General features: G+C 50.4%; 1 protein-coding gene across 1 annotated transcript in view; it reads right to left on the bottom strand.

Moving 5' to 3' along the window:
- Nucleotides 1-447: 447 nt before the first annotated feature.
- Nucleotides 448-25,058, bottom strand: part of MYO1F (myosin IF) — a 111,736-nt gene continuing 87,125 nt past the window's right edge. The window contains 10 exon segments of the mRNA XM_060232830.1: nt 448-570; nt 2,093-2,259; nt 3,510-3,729; nt 7,655-7,738; nt 9,951-10,099; nt 12,234-12,380; nt 13,562-13,707; nt 18,154-18,323; nt 19,515-19,629; nt 24,671-24,815. Coding sequence (XP_060088813.1) covers nt 494-570; nt 2,093-2,259; nt 3,510-3,729; nt 7,655-7,738; nt 9,951-10,099; nt 12,234-12,380; nt 13,562-13,707; nt 18,154-18,323; nt 19,515-19,629; nt 24,671-24,815 — 1,420 coding nt within the window. The 3' untranslated portion in view covers nt 448-493.

The following is a 25,058-nucleotide window of genomic DNA, read 5'->3' as shown; positions in this document are numbered from 1 at the left end:
GAGATTGAAAACTCAGTAAACCCTACAAAAGGAATCGCCTCCGTTCTGGGCCCAGCGAGCCAGTAGGACAGCATGTCAGAGGAATACTTTTATTATTCTCCCACATAAATGCATTGCAACATACCCAAGAAACACAAAGACACAGCTGAAATACCAGTGGGTCTGTGCTGAAGAGCTTCTGTCCCTTAGAAGACTTTCACCCCACCCCCCTTCCCTTTGCCCAATAGCACCAGGCAGCTAACAAGTAAACAGAACACATGCTCGGGTGAGTTTTGTTTCTCCCCCTTTTTTTGTGATCTCGGTGATTAAAAATAAAGGGGGGGGGGAGGCAAGTCCTGCTGCTTTGAAGCCGTCGCCAAAGGAGATCTCTTCCTCCGGCTTTGTTGAACTGAGCCGCTTTCCGTGCCGCAAGCCCTCACTCGGTTTTATGGGGCCGTTTGCACGTTCTCACCAACTCGGCGCCTTCCTCCTGCTCCTGGAACACTGGCTCTACTCAAATCTTCTGTACGTAATTCCCAGGGAAAAGCCCTTCTCGCCCGTGGAGACGACCCTTCCACCAGCCAGAGGAGTCTGTAAAGAGGAGACAAAGCGGCATGTTCGTTATCTGCAATGGCAGCGGCCCAGCTGCAGATTCCTCTGGAGAAAGAGGTGCAAAGTCTGGACACCGTCGGGTGCAGGATGGAGCCCAGCAAAGGACTAGGACTCTGGGCTTGAACCTTTTCTCCAAAAGAGGCCTTTGCGGTCTTGTACACAGTGCTGGACTACTGCGCTTTGGAACACAGGGGTGATGTAACATCTGTGGTAGAGACCACATCTGGTAGACCACATCTGTGGTAGAGACAACATTTGTGGTAGAGACCAGATTTGAGTTAAGTTGGTCCTGGATCATAGCTTGTTCTCTTAGCCACTCTCCCCATATGAACCCCCACCCCCGGGCTCTCAACATCTGCTCATAGTCCCTGGTTCTAAGGCCTTAACGAGGGCCAGGGCCTTTTCGGTCCCGGCCCTGACCTGGTGGAATGAGCTCCCGCTGGAAATCCGGGCCCTGCGGGACTTATCAAGGTTTCGCAAGGCCTGTAAGACGGAGCTCTTCCACCAGGCTTTCAATTAATCCAGCCGGCGTCCTTGAAAGTCATCTCTTCCCCCAGCATTTCATCTTTATGGTGTTCTGTTACGCTGTGAGCTATCAGTCGCGTGCTGTTTATCGCCTATGTTTGTAAGGATGTTTACTGTCCTGTTCCTGTTTTGTATTAATTGTTTTACTGTTGTGAGCCGCCCTGAGCCCGCTTGCAGGATAGGTAGGGTTGCCAATCCCCAGGGGGGGGCAGGGGATCCCCCGGTTTGGAGACCCTTCCCCCACTTCAGGGTCATCAGAAAGCGGGGGGAGGGGAGGGAGGGAAATTTCTGCTGGGAACTCTGTTATTCCCTGGGGAGATTTATTCCCATAGAAAATAATGGAGACTTGATCCACGGGTATCTGGGGCTCTGGGGGAGGCTGTTTTTTGAGGTAGAGGAACCAAATTTTCAGTATAGCATCTAGTGCCTCTCCCCAAAATGTCCCCCAAGTTTCAAAAAGATTGGACCAGGGGGTCCAATTCTATGAGCCCCAAAAGAAGGTGCCCCTATCCTTCATTATTTCCTATGGAAGGAAGGAATTGAAAAGGTGTGCGGTCCCTTTAAGTGTGATGGCCAGAACTCCCTTTGGAGTTCAATTATGCTTGTCACAGCCTTGATCTTGGCTCCACCCCTAATGTCTCCTGGCTCCACCCTCAAAGTCTCCTGGCTCCACCCCCAAAGTCCCCAGATATTTCTTAAATTGGACTTGGCAACCCTAAGGATAGGGCGGGGTATTAAAGCTAAAAATTAAATCTAATTCATTAAATTAGGTTGCTGGAGTGGAACGTGACAAGAAGTTTAGTATGAGCGCATCTCGTACACATCTGATTGACCCCCACCTCTCTGCGCTTGTGGCCTCATTTCCTCAGCACGGCGGGTTTTGTGCGTTTGCGCTCATCCGGTTCCCCAGAACCAGCCTGCCCATCTTGCATAAATACTCCTGAAACACATGAGATCTATGCACGGGTCTTCCTACCTTCCATCAAGACGTCGATCACATCTCCTACGTTGAAGCTGAGCTCGTCCACGTCCTGCCCGTGATACTGGTACACAGCCTGGCAGCGGGGGCCTGAAGGCCTCAGCTGGGGGGGCTTCGGTCGGGCTGGCAGCGGCCGTTGTCCGATACTTTTCTTCCTCTGTGCCCTACCGAAACCAAGACAAAAGAGAGTCAGTGTATATCGGGGTGGCCAAACTGGCTTAACGTTTAAGAGCCACATAGAATACATGTTGGATGTTTAAGATTAGCAAGACATGAACATTAGATATTTAAGAGAGGGGAGGAAGGAGGAGGAGGAGGAGAAGAAGAAATTGGATTTATATCCCACCCTATACTCTGAATCTCAGAGCGGTCACAATCTCCTCTACCTTCCTGCCCCCCCCCCACAGCAGATACCCTGTGAGGCGGGTGGGGCTGAGAGAGCTTTTTACAGCAGCTGCCCTCTCAAGGACAGAGTCTCAGAGCGGCCTACAATCTCCTTTCCCTTCCTCACAACAGACACCCTGTGAGGTGGGTGGGGCTGAGAGAGCTCTCCTAGAAGCTGCCCTTTCAAGGACTACTCCTGCGAAAGCTATGGCTGACCCAAGGCCATTCCAGCAGGTGCAAGTCGAGGAATGGGGAATCAAACCCAGTTCTCCCAGATAAGAGTCTGCACACTTAACCACTACACCAAACAGGAAGGAAGGAAGGAAGGAAGGAAGGAAGGAAGGAAGGAAGGAAGGAAGGAAGGAAGGAAGGAAGGAAGGAAGGAAGGAAGGAAGGAAGGAAGGAAGGAAGGAAGGAAGGAAGGAAATAGGGAGGGGGAGAGAGGTGGCAAGAAAGCAACTTTAACTTTAAATGCCTTGTCTAAATCAGCCAATGGGGCGGTGGGGGCTTTCAGAGTCACATGTGGTTCCCGAGCCACAGTTTGGCCACCCCTGGTATATATACTTCTGGGGATTGGAGTTTTTAATTCAAATTCTGCAAATTCTGGAGCCAGTTTGGTGTAGTGGCTAAGTGTGCGGACTCTTTATCTGGGAGAACCGGGTTTGATTCCCCACTCCTCCACTTGCACCTGCTAGCATGGCCTTGGGTCAGCCATAGCTCTGGCAGAGGTTGTCCTTGATAGGGCAGCTGCTATGAGAACCCTCTCAGCCCCACCCACCTCACAGGGTGTCTGTTGTGGGGGAGGAAGGGAAAGGAGATTGTGAGCCGCTCTGAGACTCTTCGGAGTGGAGGGCGGGATATAAATCCAATATCATCTTCTTCTTCTACTTGCTCCAAATGAAAAATTTTGCTTAAAGGCAAACCGTGTCCCCAGTGAAGATTCAGCTATAGCTCTTACCAGTCCTCCATCAGATACTGCAAAACAAAAACAAAAAAACCCCAAACCCCTGTTCCCAGAGCATTGCCTTACCCTGCCATCCCTTCATCAGGGACATTAAGGAAGTCCAGGTTGTGCTCAGAAGGTTGTCTCGCCTTTGGCCGCCGAGCCTGGCCTTGCTTGGGGAGGGCCATGGACGGGGGCCGTTGCCCCTGCCTTTGGGGCGTGGTGTACGTATGGTCTGGCCCACGGGTGCTGTTCCGAGGAAACTGTGGGGCCCCATTCCTGCAGGGGCCTGTCGGGAGAGTTCTCCCTAAAAGAAGCATCGCAGCAAGAAAGTCGATAGGAAACACATGTCCTTTTGTTTTACCTAGACTTGCAGCAACAGCAAGTGAACACAGTAGGAGTCAAATGGCACCTTTAAGACCAACAAAGTTTTATTCAGAACATAAGCTTCCATAGGCAGGCATACGAAAACTTATATTCGTAAGAAAACTTTGTTCGTCTTAAAGGTGCCATTTGACTCCTACTTTGTTCTGCTGCTTCACACCAACGCAGCTGGATTTGGCAACAGCAATTAACAGGCAACTTTTATTACCTTTTTTTTTATTTTATTAACTTTTTCAAACAACTCCTCGCCCACAACAATATAGCATCTCATCTGAGCATGGACCAAAGCTTGCAATAAACCCAAGTACCAAAGCTTGCAATAAACCCAAGTGCCAACTTTGCTGCCACATACATCCAGACGACACAATCACTGGGCCTCACAGCATTAACTACACCATCTCAGGCTCATTCACTTGTTCATCTTCCAACAATATATATGCCATTAAATGCCAACAATGCCCTTCAGTTCTCTACACAGGGCAAACGGGACGAACCCTACGCCAAAGGATAAATCGACACAAATCTGACATTAGGAATTACAGAACTGAGAAGAAGAAGAAGAAGAAGAAGATATTGGATTTATATCCCGCCCTTCACTCCAAAGAGTCTCAGAGCGGCTCACAATCTCCTTTACCTTCCTCCCCCACAACAGACACCCTGTGAGGTGGGTGGGGCTGGAGAGGGCTCTCCCAGCAGCTGCCCTTTCAAGGACAACCTCTGCCAGAGCTATGGCTGACCCAAGGCAATTCCAGCAAGTGCAAGTGGAGGAGTGGGGAATCAAACCCGGTTCTCCCAGATAAGAGTCCGCACACTTAACCACTACACCAAACTGGCTCTCCTGTGGGGAACACTTTAACCTGTGGGGGAACACTTTAACCTTCCAAAGCATTCAATGGGTGACCTCAAGGTAGCTGTTTTACTGCAAAGGAACTTCCAGAACAGAATGGAGAGAGAAATTGCTGAATTACAAATTATTATGAAACTTGGGACAAACACCTCCCCGGGACGGAACAGGGACATTGGTTTTTCATCTCATTACATGTGCTAACCCCCCCACTCAGTGAGTATAGCTATACATCCACAGTATTCCAATGTATTTCTCTTTTCTAATAGTGTATCAGAATAATGTTTTATACTGACATAACCAAATAAGGGATATTGGCTATTTATCTCATTACATATACTCAACCCATTTTCATTTCATTTAGGGGAGGGACAGTGGCTCAGTGGTAGAGCATCTGCTTGGTAAGCAGAAGGTCCCAGGTTCAATCCCCAGCATCTCCCACTAAAAAGAGTCCAGGCAAATAGGCGTAAAAAACCTCAGCTGGAGACCCTGGAGAGCCGCTGCCAGTCTGAGTAGACAATACTGACTTTGATGGACCGAGGGTCTGATTCAGTAGAAGGCAGCTTCATATTTTATGTATTCTTGTTTTCTAATGGCAGACTAGAATGATGTTTAATATGTGTTGATTGATGTTGATAAGTTGATCGGGTGGTCTACAAGTTGGGTATACGTGTCCTTTTGTGATTCACATAGATTTGCAGAAACACCATTTGGCAGAGAATTTTATTACCTTTTATGGCTATCCAGACCAAATGGCTAAGCCACACTGTCTTTATATGACCATGTGACCAGTTAGTTTGCCAGACTGCTTGTATTTCAGCTCACAAAACCTGATCCCCTCGTCTGATGGTGTGCAGAGCGCACGGAAGCGTACGTTCTGAATAAAAATTGGTTGGTCTTAAAGGTGCCACTTGATTCCTGCTTTGTTCTACCTTTTATTGCTATCCAGACCAAATGGTCTTCCAATTTATTACACAACCCACCAGCTACATGTATTTCAGCCCACTGTACCCTGTCCCCTCGTCTGAAGAAGGATGCATGCATACAAAAGCTGACACTATGAATACAACTTTGTTGGTCTTAAAGGTGCGCTTGACTCCGACTGTGTTCTACTGCTTCAGACCAACACGGCTGCCCGCTTGGATCTATCTGCAGATCATAGAATCATAGAGTTGGAAGGGACCTCCAGGGTCATCTAGTCCTACCCCCTGCACAATGCAGGAAATTCACAAACACCTCCCCCTAAATTCACAGGTTACTAGTCCTCAGCACTTGTTACTAGTCTGCTGATATGTCCCCGTGCTTGTCGTATGTGACAGAACCAGTCATTTGAAAGAGAACTCTACACATTCCAATCTACAAATGCTTCACTAACTCTTCACTACCTTAACTTGTTACTGGCGAGGAGCTACTTACAAACGTCTAATTTATTCATTTATTTGAATATTTTTATCCCACTTTTCTCCTGCAAAGCAAGAATCAAACTGGCTTACAAAAAAAGCACACAACGGTCTAAACATCATAATACAATCAGAACATAGAAGCGGCAGACAAAAGATATGGGGCTGATCGGGGCTTTTGGGGGACTGAAAAAGCCCAGCAGGAACTCATTTGCATATTAGGCCACTCCCCCTGATGCCAAGCCAGCTGGATCTGCATTCCTGCTCAAAAAAAAAAAAAAAAGCCCTGGGGCTGATTAACATGGTAACATACAGAAGACAGAAAATTGGATCCTTCTCCTCACAAAACCCCAATGCATGCAAAAGAGTCCTGAAACTATTCCGGGGTGGAAATGGATGCTGCTTTACTTTAAAAAGTCATCTCAGAGCCTTTAGCTCTCCTGCACTTGATCATCTTTCTTTGAAATACATGGATCAGATTTCTAGCCTTTTACAGCCCCACTTGGAAACCTGTGAGTAGCCATTACAGAAAAACCTAGTGAAACCAGAGAGCTCACGGGAATGAGTAAACTGTATAACTTAGAACACTCCGTGAGAGCTTTAACTAATACATATATTGAAATTAAAGTTTTAAACCACAGTATTTTTCACATATTAATTTCAGAATTATTTTACGGTCCATTTTACAATATACAGTGTGGGTTTTTTTTCCCCGTTTGTAGGACTCCCTGAAGTCCAATGCAGGTGTGACTGCAGTTCCCAAACTGGGGTGGCTGCAACCGGACTGCTGCTTCCGTCCACTTTCAGAGCGAATCCTTCTTCAGGCAGCTCACCGAGGGACTGGCATGTCACGAAATCATTTCCCCCCCCATTTAGCTATATATTAAATTGCACTTTTCCCCCTAGAGTCTTATTCAAGCATAAATGGGATCATTTTATTGTACGGTGTGAAAAATCCCACCAAAAAGATCTCTCCAAGTGACTGGCCAAGGGTCACCCAGCGATACACATTGCTTATTCAAACCACAGCATCCGCTCTCCAAATCGGACACTAACCGCTATACTTCGTGCATACCCTTCCTCTGTGCGTATTCCTAGCTCTTGTCTTTCTTGGCTCCTTCATATGATACCTGTTTTACTACCAGGTCTCAGATTCAGCAGGAGTTCATGGAAGCGCAGCTCCTGAACCTTTCTGAGGGTTCCCCTCTTCCTCCCCACCTACCTTGTCCACTGAATAGGAGGTGCAGCTGCATAACAATCCCCGGATTAGGAAAGCGGCAGCCAGCCAGCCACAAGGGGTTTTGCCACGCCCCCAGCAGCTCTCATTTACCCCGGGAGAAGCCCGCGCCACCCTTTCTCCACTACTGATGTGATTTTGGGTGGTGGGTGGCTGGCTGGCCTTTTGGCTGGAAGAAGGAGGTGGCCCAGGAGAGCCCCAGGTGAGCAGGCCTCGCTCACATGGGGCTCTCCTTTCTTACATCGGGTTGCCTTTGGCTGGGGGTGGTGGCATATGCTAATGAGTTATGCTAATGATCTTTACCACCTATTTTTCTACAAAACGACCTCTGCTTACTACCATGCTTAAAGCTGAGTTCCTTCCCTACCTCTTGGGGCTGGTGGAGCGGCTCGTGATGGGGGCAGGTGCGAGGTGTAGCCTTTGGTCGTCTGGAGTCCTTTCCTGGTGGGCTCTGCAGAAACAGAAGAGATGGTGATGGAGAGGGGGATAATGGTGGAACTTGCCGGGAGGGGGGGGGGGGATAGGTGGATTTGACTACCAGCTCCTTTAGAAATCATTCCCAAACTGTTTCCTCACCTGCAGGAGTGCAGGAAAAGAAGAGAACGCAGGTGCAGGTACAAAACAGTAAAGATTACGGACATATGTGAAGATGGGAATCTTTCTGAGGATTGCATTCCTCTTCTGCATGCAACCAAGTCCAGAAAAACAAGAAATGCGCCAATGTTTATCACGCTTCTTTATCTTCTTGTGAACAGTTGGGGCATGTTTCTCCTCACTGTTGGTTTTATACAAATGCCAGTGCGGGTTGTGTAGCCATTAGGCACAATTTGTACCTACAATCAGTGTTCCCTCTAAGCTGAGTTACTGTGAGCGAGCTTACAGTTTTTTAGCCTCCGGCTCACACGTTCTTGTCTTCGCTCAGGAAATATGGCCCCAGAGCAAACTAGTTTATGAAATAGCTCATAACTTTAATGCAAGTAGCTCAGGAAATAGAATTTTTGCTCGCAAGACACCACAGCTTAGAGCAGGGGTGGCCAAACTGTGGCTCAGGAGCAACATGTGACTCTTTCACACACATTGTGTGGCTCTTGAAGCCCCCACCACCCTGCTGGCCCACTTGGAGAAAGCAGTTGTCTCTTGAAATCGCTTCTCCAATCCAAGCCAGCCAACGCTGGAAGCTTGGAGAATGCATTTAAAGTTGCTTTATATCCACCTCCACTTCCCCCATTTGCCTGCCAGCCTGTCTAACGGCTCTCAAACATCTGACGTTTATTCTCTGTGGCTCTTATATTAAGCAAGTTTGGCCACCTCTGGCTTAGAGGGAGCATTGCCTACAATGCATGCCATTTATACATAACATAACTCAGGGGTTGTCAACGGTTGGCTCTCCAGATGTTTTTTGCCTACAACTCCCATCAGCTCCAGCCATTGGCCATGCTGGCTGGGGCTGATGGGAGTTGTAGGCAAAAACATTTGGAGAGCTACCGTTGGCCACCCCTGCAAACTGTTTATTTACTTCATTTATTTATTTACTTCATTCTTCCCGGTGGGGACCCAAAGCAGCTTCTATTGTTCTCTTCTCCCACATTTTTTCCTTACAACAACCCTGAGTGAGTGAGCTGAGTGAGCATGACAGGCCCAAGGGTCACCCAGCAAGCTTCTGTGGCACGTTGAGATTCGAACCTGCATCTCCCAGACCGATTTCCCACTCGCCTTATGCCGCTCTCAGGCTCCTCTTCTCCGTGGGGTTTCCTTCAGATTTCACACAATCTGCCCCGGGGCAGCAGCTCGCTTTGCCTTTTTCACGCAGCAAACAGAAACTGGTTTTTAGAGGATCTTGTTTGCTGCACGAAAGAGGCAGTGCAAGGTTGCAGCCCTGAAGCAGATAGTGTGAAATCCAACAGAAGCCCCGCAGAGAAGAGAAGAATGAGAGTGGCTTAAGGCCAGTGGGGAATCGGTTCCAGATCCTTGTCTGACACTGTCACCACTCAGGGGAGTCTCACCAATTGCTGCCAGCACTCTGGGTTAAGGGGGTCTCCCTTGAGAAGGCCCAGAGTACCCTCCCAAGCCCTTCCAGGCCTCCCTTAGCTTAGGCCAAATAATGGGCGTGAGGACCAGGCAGAGTGAGCCACAGAAAAAAAAAAAGCTTATTTTAAGGTCAGTGCAATATAAACAAACAAGGGAATAATGGGGAATTGATCCAAGGGTATTGGGGGCTCTGGGGGGCTAAGTTTTGAGGTAGAGTATAGCATCTAGTGCCTCTCCCCAAAACGTCCCCCAAGTTTCAAAAGGATTGGACCAGGGGGTCCAATTCTATGAGCCCCAAAAGAAGGTGCCCCTATCCTTCATTATTTCCTATGAAAGGAAGGCATTTAGAAAGGTGTGCGGTCCCTTTAAATGTGATGGCCAGAACTCCCTTGGAGTTCAATTATGCTTGTCACACCCTTGTCCCTGGCTCCGCCCCCAATGTCTCCTGGCTCCACCCCCAAAGTCCCCAGATATTTCTTGAATTGGACTTGGCAACCCTAACCACGACACCATTTGAGTTTACTGACCACAGTATTGGGAAGGACGGAGGGGGGGAAACAGGGAAAAAAGGAACAGGGAGGGTAAGGGGGAAGCATTTAAAACATCACTCCTAAGGGGAGGAAACAAAGACTTACTGGAGTTCTTGGGGAGTCCACTGCCGATGCTGACAGAAAGAGCTTTCGCTCCCGCTTTGAGGACGGCCACGCTTCCCTGCCCGCTGAGGAAAGTCACCGTTCGGGTCCCCCCTCCACCCCAACCTTCCTTCTTCACCCGGAACTGTAGTCTGTGACAATGGAGAATGGAGCAAAATCAGGCATCATAAATGAAGAATATATTGGATTTACATCCCACCCTGTACTTTGAGTCTCAGAGCGGCCTACAATCTCCTTTACCCTGCCCCCCCCCCCCCACAACAGACACCCTGTGAGGTAGGGGGGGCTGAGAGAGCTTTCACAGAAGCTGCCCTTTCAAGAACAGAGGCTCAGAGCGGCCTACAATCTCCTTTCCCTTACCTCCCCACAACAGACACCCTGTGAGGTGGGTGGGGCTGAGAGAGCTTTCACAGAAGCTGCCCTTTCAAGGACAGAGTCTCAGAGCGGCCTACAATCTCCTTTCCCTTCCTCCCCCACAACAGACACCCTGTGAGGTAGGTGGGGCTGAGAGAGCTTTCACAGAAGCTGCCCTTTCAAGGAGAGAGTCTCAGAGCGGCCTACAATCTCCTTTACCCTGCCCCCCCCCCCACAACAGACACCCTGTGAGGTAGGGGGGGCTGAGAGAGCTTTCACAGAAGCTGCCCTTTCAAGGAGAGAGTCTCAGAGCGGCCTACAATCTCCTTTCCCTTACCTCCCCACAACAGACACCCTGTGAGGTGGGTGGGGCTGAGAGAGCTTTCACAGAAGCTGCCCTTTCAAGGAGAGAGTCTCAGAGCGGCCTACAATCTCCTTTCCCTTACCTCCCCCACAACAGACACCCTGTGAGGTAGGTGGGGCTGAGAGAGCTTTCACAGAAGCTGCCCTTTCAAGGAGAGAGTCTCAGAGCGGCCTACAATCTCCTTTCCCTTACCTCCCCACAACAGACACCCTGTGAGGTGGGTGGGGCTGAGAGAGCTTTCACAGAAGCTGCCCTTTCAAGGAGAGAGTCTCAGAGCGGCCTACAATCGCCTTTACCGCCCCCCCCCCCCCGCACCCAGAACAGGCACCCTGTGAGGTAGGTGGGGCTGAGAGAGCTTTCACAAAAGCTAGCCTTTTAAGGACAACTCCTATGAGAGCTATGGCTGACCCAAGGCCATTCCAACAGCTGCAAGTGGAGGAGTGGGGAATCAAACCCGGTTCTCCCAGATAAAAGCCCGTGCACAACCACAACACCAAACTGGCTCTCTCAAGAAGAAGATATTGGATTTATACCCCACCCTTCACTCTGTATCTCAGAGTGGTCTACAATCTCCTTTCCCTTCCTCCCCCACAACAGACACCCTGTGAGGTGGGAGGGGCTGAAAGAGCTCTCCCAGAAGCTGCCCTTTCAAGGACAGTCTCAGAGCGGCCTATCCTCCAAGAGCTTACAAGGCTCTTTTTTGTAAGCTCTTGGAGGAATGCCCACATCAGGGGTATGTGGCCTAATATGCAAAGGAGCTTCTGCTAGAATTCCACCCCTGCTCGCAACAACTCTGAGCAGGAACGCAGTTCCGGCTGGCTTGGTGTCAGGGGTGTGTGGCCTAATATGCAAATGAGTTCCTGCTGAGCTTTTTCTACAAAAAAAAAGCCCTGGGGTAAGCTGGTTGAAAGAGGGCAAGAACACAAGCAGTTGGCCTACTTGAAATCCATGGCAGGGCAAGAATTTGAACCTTTGCCTAGTTTAATCATTAGACTACCTGGTTTCAGACATCATATCTGCTACTGAAATCCTGATATTCGTTATTTTGGGGGTATTTTATGTATGTGTGTCTGAAGAAGAAGAATTGCAGATTTATACCCCGCCCTTCTCTCTGAATCAGAGACTCAGAGTGGCTTACAATCTCCTATATCTTCTCCCCCCACAACAGACCCCCTGTGAGGTGGGTGGGGCTGAGAGAGCTCTCTCAGAAGCTGGCTTTTAAAGGACAACTCCTACGAGAGCTATGGCTAACCCAAGGCCACTCCAGCAGCTGCAAGTGGAGGAGTGGGGAATCAAACCCGGTTCTCCCAGATAAGAGTCCACGCACTTAACCACCACACCAAACTAGCTATGCGTATGCCACACCTCTAGTGGGGCTTGGATGTTTCAGAAAGGGGTCTTGGTATTCCCTGCCTCTGCCTCCCTTCCCTGGTATTCCTTGGAAGTGTCCCATCCCAGTATTACGCAGGCCTGACCCTGCTTAGTTTCTGGGAGCTGATGAGACTGGGCTAACCTGGGCCCTCCAGGTCATGGCAAGACTGGCTTACGTGTCACTAAAGCTGAGCTGGAGCTTGTTGTGGGTGGCCTCTTCGTAGCGTTTGCAAAGGAGGCTGATGAGTTCCGTCTTGAAGATGGACTCCAGGAAAGTGTCGGCCTCTGCTTCGTGAAGGACAAAGAAATCGTCTTGCTTGGTGCTGCGGCGTCCGGGAAGAAAGGAGAAGATGAGTGGGGGAGATCAGACCTCTTGAAGAAGAAAAAGACTGCAGATCTATACCCTGCCCTTCTCTCTGAATCAGACTCACAGCGGCCTACAATCTTCTTTCCCTTCTCCCCCAACAACAGACGCCCTGTGAGGTGAGTGGGGCTGAGAGGGCTTTTACAACAGCTGCCCTTTCAAGGACAGAGTCTCAGAGTGGCCTACAATCTCCATTCCCTTCCTCCCCCATAACAGACCCCCTGTGAGGTGGGTGGGGCTGAGAAAGCTCTCCCAGAAGCTTCCCTTTCAAGGACAGAGTCTCAGAGCGGCCTACAATCTCCTTTCCCTTCCTCCCCCACAACAGACACCCTGTGAGGTGGGTGGGGCTGAGAGAGCTCTCCCAGAAGCTTCCCTTTCAACAATAGAGTCTCAGAGTGGCCTACAATCTCCTTTTCCTTCCTCCCCCACAACAGACACTCTGTGAGGTGGGTGGGGCTGAGAGAGCTCTCCCAGAAGCTTCCCTTTCAACGACAGAGTCTCAGAGTGGCCTACAATCTCCTTTCCCTTCCTCCCCCACAACAGACACCCTGTGAGGTGGGTGGGGCTGAGAGAGCTCTCCCAGAAGCTTCCCTTTCAAGGACAGAGTCTCAGAGTGGCCTACAATCTCCTTTCCCTTCCTCCCCCACAACAGACACCCTGTGAGGTGGGTGGGGCTGAGAGAGCTCTCCCAGAAGCTTCCCTTTCAACAACAGAGTCTCAGAGTGGCCTACAATCTCCTTTCCCTTCCTCCCCCACAACAGACACCCTGTGAGGTGGGTGGGGCTGAGGGAGCTCTCCCAGAAGCTTCCCTTTCAAGGACAGACTCTCAGAGCGGCCTACAATCTGCTTTCCCTTCCTCCCCCACACCCTGTGAGGCAGGTGGGGCTGAGAGAGCTCTCCCAGAAGCTTCCCTTTCAAGGCAGAGTCTAAGAGCGGCCTACAATCTCCTTTCCCTTCCTCCCCCACAACAGACACCCTGTGAGGTGGGTGGGGCTGAGAGGAATCAAACCTGGTACTCCCAGATAAGAGTCCACGCACTAAACCACTACACCAAACTGGCTCTCAGGAAGCGAGGAAGGAGCAGATGTGTCTGCAGGAAGTATTTGGGAAAGACCTGGGAAGTCTGGGAAAAAGCATCACCTGAGAGACACCCTGTGGACAGACTGGATGTCCACCTTCTTCTTCAGCACTTCTCGGATCTGCCCCTTTTCCGGGCCTTTCTTCACCTTCTCACGTCCAATTAAGTAGAAGTATTTGGGGGTCAAGATGAAATCACGTTTAATGGGCTGCGGGGAACAAGGAGTGAGAGAGAGAAAAGATATAGGTCACAAGACAAGACACCAGCACAAGTGGTTTAAAGGTAAAGCTAGTCCCCAGTCGTTTCCAGCTCTAGGGGTGACGTCGCATCACAACGTTTTCACGGCAGACTTTTTATGGGGTGGTTTGCCATTGCCTTCCCCAGTCATCTACACTTCCCCCCCCCCCCCAGCAAGCTGGGGACTCCTTTGACCGACCTTGGAAGGATGGAAGGCTGAGTCAACCTAGAGCCAGCTACCTGAACCCAGCTTCTGCCGGGATTGATCTCAGGTTGTGAGCAGAGGGCTCCGACTGCAGTACTGCAGCTTTACCACTCTGCGCCACGGGGCTGTTACACAAGAGGTTTATCTCCGCTGAAAACCATCTCTATGACTATGACACTTGTGTGTTCAGTTCAAAACTAAGTCAAGCAAATATTCCACATAGAATCATAGAGCTGGAAAGGACCTCCAGGGTCATCTAGTCCAACCCCCTGCACAATGCAGGAAATTCACAAGTACCTCCCCACCACACACAGTGACCCCTGCTCCAAGCCCAGATGTCAAAAGAAAAAGAAAAAAATCCTTCAGGTTCCCTGACAACAGTGATCCCCAACCTTTTTGGCACCAGGGACTGGTTTTGTGGAAGGCAATCTTTCCACGGACTGGGGGGGAGGGGGGGGAGGATGGTTTCAGGATGATACAATTGTGCACTTTATTTTGGTGTGGTGGTCAATTGCACATACTCTTATCTGGAAGAACCGGGTCTGATTCCCCACTCCTCCACTCTCAGCTGCTGGAATGGCCTCGGGTCAGCCATAGAGCCTCTTGTAGGAGTTGTCCTTGAAAGGGCAGGTTCTGGGAGAGCTCTCTCAGCCCCACCCGCCTCACAGGGTGTCTGTTGTGGGGGAGGAAGGGGAAGGAGATTGTGAGCTGCTCTGAGACTCTGTCCTTGAAAGGGCGGCTTCTGGGAGAGCTCTCTCAGCCCCACCCACCTCACAGGGTGTCTGTTGTGGGGGAGGAAGGGGAAGGAGATTGTGAGCTGCTCTGAGACTCTGTCCTTGAAAGGGCGGCTTCTGGGAGAGCTCTCTCAGCCCCACCCACCTCACAGGGTGTCTGTTGTGGGGGAGGAAGGGGAAGGAGATTGTGAGCTGCTCTGAGACTCTGTCCTTGAAAGGGCGGCTTCTGGGAGAGCTCTCTCAGTCCCACCCACCTCACAGGGTGTCTGTTGTGGGGGAGGAAGGGGAAGGAGATTGTGAGCTGCTCTGAGACTCTGTCCTTGAAAGGGCGGCTTCTGGGAGAGCTCTCTCAGCCCCACCCACCTCACAGGGTGTCTGTTGTGGGGGAGGAAGGGGAAGGAGATTGTGAGCTGCTCTGAGACTCTGTCCTTGAAAGGGCGGCTTCTGGGAGAGCTCTCTCAGCCCCACCCACCTCACAGGGTGTCTGTTGTGGGGGAGGAAGGGGAAGGAGATTGTGAGCTGCTCTGAGACTCTGTCCTTGAAAGGGCGGCTTCTGGGAGAGCTCTCTCAGCCCCACCCACCTCACAGGGTGTCTGTTGTGGGGAAGGAAGGGGAAGGAGATTGTGAGCTGCTCTGAGATTTGGAGTGGAGGGCAGGCTATAAATCCAATGTCGTCTTCTTATTATTACTACATTGTAATATATAATGAAATAATTATACAACTCACGGCCCAGTTGCTAACAGGCCATGGACTGGGGACCAGCCCCGGGGGTTGGAGACTCCTACCTGGCCAAACTGGCCTGGAGACAATTTGGTGCTGGATCCCAAAGTTGTGAACAGCATTTTCCTGGGCGTGTGAGAAGGAGTCATGAGAACTAAATACTGATGCAACCCCCCTTCCTGCCCCCCTTCTCATGATCTGCCCAATTCACAGAATCAGCATTCCTGCCAAATGGCCATCCAGCCTTTCTTTAAGAACCCCCAAAGGAGAGCCCACCACCTCCCAAGGAAGCCTGCTCCCTACTGAGGAACCGCTCTAACGGTCAGGAAATACTTCCCAACGTTTAGTTGAAAACTCTTTTGATTTAAGTTCATCCCATTGGTTCTGGTCCTACCTTCTGGGGCCACAGAAAACAATTCCCCACCATCCTTTATAGGACAGCCCTTCAAGTACTTGAAGATGGTGATCAGATCACCTCTCAGCCGCCTCCTCTCCAGGCTAAACATGCCCAGCTCCTTCCACCTTTCCTCATAGGACTTGGTCTCCAGACCCCTCACCCTCTTCGTCACCCTCCTCTGGACATATTCCAAGCTTATCTATATCTTTCTTAAATTGTGGTGCCCACACTGTCAAAGAGGATGTTCTTGTTTCAAATCTGACCTCTCTCTAGGCTCAAGTGACTGAATCAGCGAGTAACATAATGCCTCTGTATAAATCGATGGTGCAGTCTCATTTGGAGTACTGTGTGCAGTTCTGGTCGCCGCACCTCAAAAAGGATATTATAGCATTGGAGAAAGTCCAGAAAAGGGAAACTAGAATGATTAAAGGGCTGGAACACTTTCCCTATGAAGAAAGGTTGAAACGCTTGCGGCTCTTTAGCTTGGAGAAACGTCGACTGCGGGGTGACATGATAGAGGTTTACAAGATTATGCATGGGATGGAGAAAGCAGAGAAAGAAGTCCTTTTCTCCCTTTCTCACAATACAAGAACTCGTGGGCATTCGATGAAATTGCTGAGCAGGCAGGTTAAAACGGATAAAAGGAAGTCCTTCTTCACCCAAAGGGTGATTAACATGTGGAATTCACTGCCACAGGAGGTGGTGGCGGCCACAAGAATAGCCAGCTTCTAGAGGGGTTTAGATAAAAATATGGAGCAGAGGTCCATCAGTGGCTATTAGCCACAGTGTGTGTGTATATATAAAAAATTTTTTGCCACTGTGTGACACAGAGTGTTGGACTGGATGGGCCATTGGCCTGATCCAACATGGCTTCTCATGTTCTTATGTTCTGATTTGGCATAGCTTTGTGCAGCTTACCTGCAACCTCACCTGCTGCCAAAGCAAGGCTAAATGATTCAACCACTGCTGCTTCCCCCATTTACCCTTCGAATTATTTCGATTCATTCATTAGCCACCTTTCTGCCTTACAGAACTCAAGGCAGCTTACAGTATAAATAAAGCTATTATAAAGAACACAATAAAAATGATATACATAAAACAACAGTTATAAAAAAACACACACAAAAGGACACAGTTTAAAAAACTCCAGTTTAGGACTTTCAATAAATAAAAACAGTTATCAGTCAAATGCAGTCCTAAATAAACCAGTTTGGCATAGTGGTTGAGTGTGCGGACTCTTATCTGGGAGAACCGGGTTTGATTCCCCACTCCTCCACTTGCACCTGCTGGAATGGCCTTGGGTCAGCCATAGCTCTGGCACGAGTTGTCCTTGAAAGGGCATCTTCTGGGAGAGCTCTCTCAGCCCCACCAGCCTCACAAGGTGTCTGTTGTGGGGGAGAAGGGGAAAGGAGATTGTAGGCCGCTCTGAGACTCTGTCCTTGAAAGGGCAGCCTCTCTCAGAGCTCTCACAGCCCACCTACCTCACAGGGTGTCTGTTGTGGGGGAGGGGGAGGTAAAGGAGATTGTGACCCCTCTGAGACTGTGAGATTCAGAGTGTAGGGCGGGATATAAACCCAATATCTTCATCTTCTAAAACTATCTTCAATCACATCCTGAAAATCAACAGTGAGAGAGCCAGGCACGCCTTTCTGGGAGGGTTGTTCCATTATCATGGGGCTGCCATCAAAAAGGCCCTCTCTTGTGTACCCATTAAATGAGCCTTTTTGATTGGTGGGAAAGTCAAGAAAGCCTCTCTCTGTGATCTTAATTCCCAGACAGGGACAATGTACAGTGTAAACAGAAGTTTAAAATACATAGAACACTGTATAGGGCTTTTTTTTTTTAGCAGGAATTCCTTTGCATATTAGGCCACACCACCTGATGTAGCCAATCCTCCAAGAGCTTACAGGGCTCTTAGTACAGGGCCTCCTGTAAACTCCAGGAGGATTGGCTACATCAAGGGGGTGTGGGCTGATATGCAAACCAGTTCCTGCTACAAAAAAGTCCTGAGAATACATAAAAGGCTATGAATTAAAAATCACAATTTTAAAACTGTGAATTGGCAAAAAACTCAACTAACCATAGACTCATAGAGCTGGAAGTTACTCTCCTGAATAAAATTGTCTTCAGCTGTCTCCTAAAGGTTGAGTTGCCAGTTTTGTGAACTTGGCTAACACCTATACTGGACCCTAAATCCTTGTTTTGTCCCAGAAGCGGGGAACGGAATAAGGTGAACTCCAAAGTAAACCAGAGAGAAATCTGGATGAGAATTTTGGCAGCACCCCCCCACAGCTCGGGAGGTTTCCTTACCCTGTTCGATAAACCCTTTACTTTCAAAACCAAATGGCTCCCCAAATTACCTTGAACCGCCTGTCGTATTTTGTGACCGAGTCGGCGAAATCAATCCTTTCCCTTTTGGCCAGGAACTGACGCAACTCCGGCTTGTCCTCCATCCCCAGATAATCCCCTACGAAGTTACGGTTGATACTGTTCCTCCGGCGTTCTTTGAAATTGTACAAGATGTGGGATGCTGCACAGAGAAAAAGAAAGAAGTGTCCAGTTTGAGAAACGAATGGTACAGGGGTCGTTTCGTAGAAAAACAAGTGGGGGAGCTCATTAACATAACTCATTAGCAGCCAAAACCCCCAGCCAAAAGCAACCCGATGCAAAAAAGGAGAACCCTGGGCAAATGAGGCCTGTTTCGGCTGGTGAGAGGTCCAGTCAGCCCAAGCAGGCCTTGCTCGCCTGGGGCTCTTCTGCCTCCCCCCCCCCACCCCAGTCAGAAGGCCAGCAAGCCACCCGCCGCCCAAAATCACATCAGAAGTGGAGAAAGGGTGGTGCGTAGGCTTCCCAATCCCCAGATCCCAGCAGGGGATCCCCCGGTTTTACAGGCTTCCCCCCTCCCCCAGCCAGCTGGCCGGTGGGGGAAGCCCCACCCCCACAGCCATTATGCACCTCCATGAACAATTCCCATAAGGAATAATGGGGAATTGATCCATGGATATCGGGGGCTCTGGGGAGGGATGTTTTTTGAGGTAGAGGTGCCAAATTTTCAGTATAGCATCTAGTGCCTCTTCCCAAAATACCCCCCAAGTTTCAAAAGTATTGGACCAGGAGGTCCAATTCTACGAGCCCCAAAAGAAGGTGCCCCTATCCTTCATTATTTTCTATGGAAGGAAGGCATTTTAAAAGATGTGCCGTCCCTTTAAACGTGATGGCCAGAAATCCCTTGGAGTTCAATTCTGCTTGTCACACCCGTGCTCCTGGCTCTGCCCCAATGACTCCTGGCTTCACCCCCAAAGTCTCCTGGCCCCACCCCCAAAGTCCCCAGATATTTCTTGAATTGGACTTGGCAACAACAACAACAACCCTAGTGGTGCGGGTTTCTCCAGGGGTTAATGAGGGCTGCTGGGGGCGTGGCAAAGCCCCTGGTGGCTGGCTGGCTGCCCGCTCTCCTCATCCAGGGATTGTTATGCAGCTGCACCTCCTATTCAATGGACAGGGGAGGTGGGGAGGAAGAGGGGGAACCCTCAGAAAGGTTCAGGAACTGCACTCCTGTGAGCTCCTGCTGATTCTGAGGCCTGGATTGGTGGGCCAACAGGGATATTCCAAGTACGGAATAAGACACTGGGCACCAAACTCAGTGTCCTGGGGAAAAAAAACACCCAACATTTTAAAAAAAACAAACAAGGCATGATTCTAGGGCATGATTAGTCCTCACCTTCTTCTCGCATCTGTTCGTATTTCCGGATGGCGATGTGCCGACGCCAGGCTTTCTGGATGACCCGGGCAAAGCCATCGAATTTCCGTTCCCGCATCTCCTCTAGAAGGAAGAGCTTGGTTGGAGAAAAGAGAGCACGTGATTTCAGACTTGGGTGGCGGATACAAAATGGGGGCTATCCTCTTTTCAGCTGGTCCCTCGCCTTGGCATCAAACATCCGAAGGCGAACACATAAAGCTGCCTTTTGCTGAATCAGACTGCTGGTCCATCTTCCCCAGGGTCGGCTTACCCACTAGGCAAACTAGCCGCTTGCCTAAGGCTCCGGGAGGTGCCGAATTGGGCTCCCCGCCCTCCTGGTGCTTCAGGCAAGCACCTAGTTTGCCTGCCTCCTCTGCCCTCCTGTCGCCTGTCCCTCCTTTCGCACCCCCCCCCCCCCAGTGCAATCAGAGTGTGCCATGCCTGGGCCTTCCGGCCGCAATGCAGCATGCATCTTATCTTTCAAAGAACGCGCTGGAGGATGCCTGGCTCCTCCTCCCTTCCGGTTCCAGTTGCAGCGCTGCGGGGAGGGGCCGGCAGGGGGGGGGATGCCTGCCTGGGTCGCCATGTGCCCTTGGGCCAACGCTGACCTTGCCTCACTTTGTCATCTTCTTCGTGGCCCCGTGCAGTCCCACACGTGGGTTTGGACTGCACAGGTGACCACTTGAAGATCCTCAGTTGCAGGCCAGCGACTTGTTCTACTCTGCCTTGCTGTGAGTCCAGGGCCTCAGGCAGAGAAATGTCTTCCCCCAGAATCTGAGATCCTTGAACCGAAGACATGGGGACTGAACATGGAGCCATCTGCCCAGGACTCAGACAGAGAAGCATCTTCCTCAACACCTGAGATCCTTGAACTGAAGATGCAGGAATGGAACCTGGGAATGTTCACCCAGGACTCAGACAGAGAAGCATCTTCCTCAACACCTGAGATCCTTGAACTGAAGATGCAGGAATGGAACCTGGGAATGTTCACCCAGGACTCAGACAGAGAAGCATCTTCCTCAACACCTGAGATCCTTGAACTGAAGATGCAGGAATGGAACCTGGGAATGTTCACCCAGGACTCAGACAGAGAAGCATCTTCCTCAACACCTGAGATCCTTGAACTGAAGATGCAGGAATGGAACCCGGGAATGTTCACCCAGGACTCAGACAGAGAAGCATCTTCCTCAACACCTGAGATCCTTGAACTGAAGATGCAGGAATGGAACCTGGGAATGTTCACCCAGGACTCAGACAGAGAAGCATCTTCCTCAACATCTGAGTTCCTTGAACTGAAGATGCAGGAATGGAACCTGGGAATGTTCACCCAGGACTTAGTCAGAGAAGCATCTTCCTCAACATCTGAGTTCCTTGAACTGAAGATGCAGGAATGGAACCTGGGAATGTTCACCCAGGACTCAGACAGAGAAGCATCTTTCCTAGCACCCAAGATCCTTATTTTATTTATTTATTGCACTTATATCCCGCCCTCCCCAAACAGGCTCAGGGCGGCTAACAGCAGTCACAATTCGATGACAGATTCACATTATAACAATAAAACATCATTCAAATATTAAAACAGTTTAAATACAGTTCAGATGGCGTTCTGTCTGTTTGAATTAATTTGTGATGATCCTTGAACTGAAGAGGCAGGGACTAAATATGGGACTGCTGCACAGGACTCGGGCAGAGACATAGTTTCCCCAGCACCAGCTGTCTGAGATACAGAGATACAAGGTGTTGGTATTGACCTTTAAAGCCCTCTATGGTCAGGGGCCTGTCTATCTGCGGGGCCGACTTTCTCCACATGTTCCCTAGGGAGCACTGCGTTCAGGGACAAAAAAATCTATTGTCCATCCCTGGACCAAAGGAGGCTAGGCTGTGTTTGACGCGAGCTAGGGCCTTCTCAGTGGCAGCACCAGAATTGTGGAATGCTCTCCCGGAGGCCATAAGGGCCCTGCGGGATCTTTCTACTTTCCGCAGGGCCTGTCAGACCGAATTGTTCTGACAGGCCTTTGATATCTAACCGGGAGAGAACTGCCACCCCACATTATAAAGTTACTGTGTGGTCACCATCGGAAAAGAAGATAGGGTTGCCAAGTCCAATTCAAGAAATATCTGGGGACTTTGGGGGTGGGGCCAGGAGACATTGGGGGCGGAGCCAGGAGCACGGGTGTGACAAGCAGAATTGAACTCCAAGGGAGTTCTGGCCATCACATTTAAAGGGACAGCACACTTTTAAAAATGCCTTCCTTCCATAGAAAATAATGGATAGGGGCACCTTCTTTTGGGGCTCGTAGAATTGGACCCCCTGGTCCAATACTTTTGAAACTTGGGGGGCATTTTGGGAAGAGGCACTAGATGCTATACTGAAAATTTGGCACCTCTACCTCAAAAAACAGCCCCCCCAGAGCCCCCGATACCGGTGGATAAATTCCCCATCATTCCTTATGGGAATTGTTCATGGAGGTGCATAATGGCTGTGGGGGCGGGGCTTCCCCTGCCGGCCAGCTGGCTGGGGGAGGGGGGAGGCCTGTAAAACCGGGGGATCCCCTGCTGGGACCTGGGGATTGGGAAGCCTAAAAGAAGAACTCGCTTATATTGTAGTGACACAGCACCACGAAATGGTTTTTAAAACCTTACATTGCAGTTATGTTTTATTGGTTTTTATTGGTTTTAACACGTGAAAATGAATGTTGTCAGCCACCCTGAGTCTGCTTGCGGAGAGGGCGGGATAGAAATTTAAAGTAATAAATAAATATAAATAATAAATAAACATTGGGTTCAACCGGAGGCCTTTTGCATATGAAACGCCCGCCTGCTCTACCAGTAAGGCACAGACCCTCCCTGGGGTTACATGAAAGTAGGCCACAATTTCACCAATGAGTTCAAAAAGCACCGAATTAGGAAACGGGCGCGGAGTTCAATGTCATCCTTTCAAAAGATAGCAGGTTCTTAAGTCTCCGTTTTGAGAAGCGTGTGACCAATGCCTGATAGAATCTCAGAAGCCCAGAACAAGATCTCCAGCTGCTCTAGGGGTGGAATTTGCAGCGCCTCCTGCCTCCCCCACAAAGGGCCAGCCCTGCCCTAGACAAACTAGGTGATCGCCTAGGGCGCTGGTCTCCTGGGGGTGACGGGTCGGGCACTCCCCCCCCATGTGACTTGGTGGTGTTATCAGTGCGGGGGGGGGGTGCCAGAAGTTAGCCGCGCCTAGGGGGCCAGAAAGTCTAGGGCCCGCCCTGTCCCCACAGCCGACAAAATGAGGCTCATACAGGCTGGTTAACGATGGGCGGTCCCAGGGATGGCAGGCGAGCATCCCAGAAAAGTGCGTCTACATGCGCACATCTGCCCGCCGTCCCTGCCCTGCTCGAGCTGTCCCCGACTTACTGGGAGCCAGCTTTAAAAGGCATCATGTTCAAGTGTTGCCTTATCGCTGGGTCGCCTCTGAGGTGCCTCCCCGGCCATCCGGACACTTAGGAAGCACTCAGAAACTGCCTGGGGAGCTGCGGACAGCGGGCGCTCTACATGCTCCCTGGGGGCACCCGTGGCTCATCCATCTTCTGTGGGCTGTCAGGATGCTCCCTGGCTCTCCTTCTCTGGCCAACTCACTTCCAGATTGGCTTGATGCCGCCCTGAGCCAGCCGTCTGTTGGCAGCCACAAACAGAGAGTTTATGCAGCTATACTCTTTCAATTCAGCTGTTCTTGCTGCAGAGACTGGATTGGACAGAATCTAATATCTTGCCTGACCTACCACCTAGGACAGGGGTGTCGAACATGCAGTTTGGGGGCCAAATCAGGTCCCCGGAGGGCTCCTATCAGGCCCCCAAGCAACTGGCTGTCATCTGCTTCCTTCTCCCTCTCTCTCTTGCTTCTTTCTGCATCACAGCTTGCTTTGCAAGGTGTGCTCAATTGCACAGGAGCTACAGAGCAAAACCTTTATTTTCTCCATTGGCTGAGGCTCCTCCCTTGGGGAGGAAGGGGGGAAGGCAGAGCTTGCTTTGCCAGGCTCGCTCAGTCGCACAGCAGAGCTACTGAGCCAAGCCTCTCTTCCTTCTATTGGCTGAGGCTCCCCCCCCCCCCCAGTCCCCTGAGGAAGGAAGGAAAGAGCCAGAGCTTCCTTTGCCCAGTTCCCTGGATCCCGTGAGAGAAATACAAAGAAAGCGTGTTTAAAACCAAAGAGTGCTAAGAGTGTTTTAAGCACGTTTTAAGTTTTTATAAAATATACATTTGGGTTTGTCTGTGTTCTTTATAAAATTTATCTCTCCGCTGCTACCTAATCTTAAATAGGTACACACATGGCCCAGCATGGCTCAGCCCAACAAGGTCTCATTTATGTCAGATTCGGCCCTCGTAACAAATGAGTTTGACACCCCTGACCTAGGAAATAATTTCCTCTGAAAGGACGTCTTTTTGTATTAGGAATCTGCTGCTCACTGTGGGCGGAGTCAGAGGGTTGGCCAATGGGTAGAACTGGAGTGCAGCGTGGTCGATCAGGGCTTAGGGTCGCTCCTTATAATCCCCAGCTCAACCCAACTATCATTTTCAGGCCTCAGATTCAGCAAGAGCTCACAGGAACCTTTCTGAGGGCTCCCCCTCCTCCTCCCCACCTACCTTGTCCATTGAATCGGAGGTGCAGCTGCATAACAATCCCTGGATCAGGAGAGCAGGCAGCCAGCCAGCCACCAGGGGCTTTGCCACACCCCCAGCAGCCCTCATTAACCCCTGGAGAAACCCGCACCACCTCATTAGCCCTTCGAGAAGCCCACACCACCGTTTCTCCATTTCTTATGTGATTTTGGGCGGCGGGTAGCTTGCTGGCCTTTTGACTGGGAGGGGGCAGCCCAGGAGAGCCCCAGGCGAGCGAGGCCTGCTTGGGATGGCTGGATCTCTAGCCAGTCAAAAAAACAGGCCTTGTTCACCCAGGGCTCTCCTTTCTTGTATCAGGTTGCTTTTGGCTGGGGGAGGGTGGTATATGCTAATGAGATGCTAATGAGCTCCGCCACCTATTTTGCTACAAAACGACCCCTGATTTTTTCCATGGAAACACTGGATCCTGAAACCAAGCAAAAATTCCCAACCGTTGGCTGCCCTTCTGTAGACGTTTGGTGCCGGACAGAGCTAAGGATGATGAGCTTACCGACTCAGGGTTCTTGACAAAAACCTTCGTGCGGCCCATCTGGTACTGGTCCGTGTCCATATTGACGGATCTCAACAAGTGCTGGACCCCTTGGCGCTCGTCTCCTCGCCACCTGGGCCATGTCTCTGAGGTCAGGATGGCATACCTGAGCACAGGAGGTCACTTTCTTCAATCAGCCATGTATTAGGGCTTTTTGTGTAGCAGGAACTCCTCTGCATATTAGGCCACACACTCAGGGCCGGCTCGTCCACTAGGCAAACTAGGCGTTTGCCTAGGGCGCCGGGAGGGATGGGGCGCTGAATTTGGCTCCCCTCCGATCCTCCAGGCAACCGCCTAAATTTGCCTCCCCTCCCCACCCGAAGCTTGCCACAACAACACTGAGCCCTAT

Source organism: Heteronotia binoei, chromosome 2 (genome assembly GCF_032191835.1).
Source record: "Heteronotia binoei isolate CCM8104 ecotype False Entrance Well chromosome 2, APGP_CSIRO_Hbin_v1, whole genome shotgun sequence".
NCBI classification, from domain to species: Eukaryota; Metazoa; Chordata; class Lepidosauria; order Squamata; family Gekkonidae; genus Heteronotia; species Heteronotia binoei.
The sequence above is the reverse complement of the archived record's forward strand: the minus strand, read 5'-3'. Positions and strand labels throughout refer to the sequence as shown.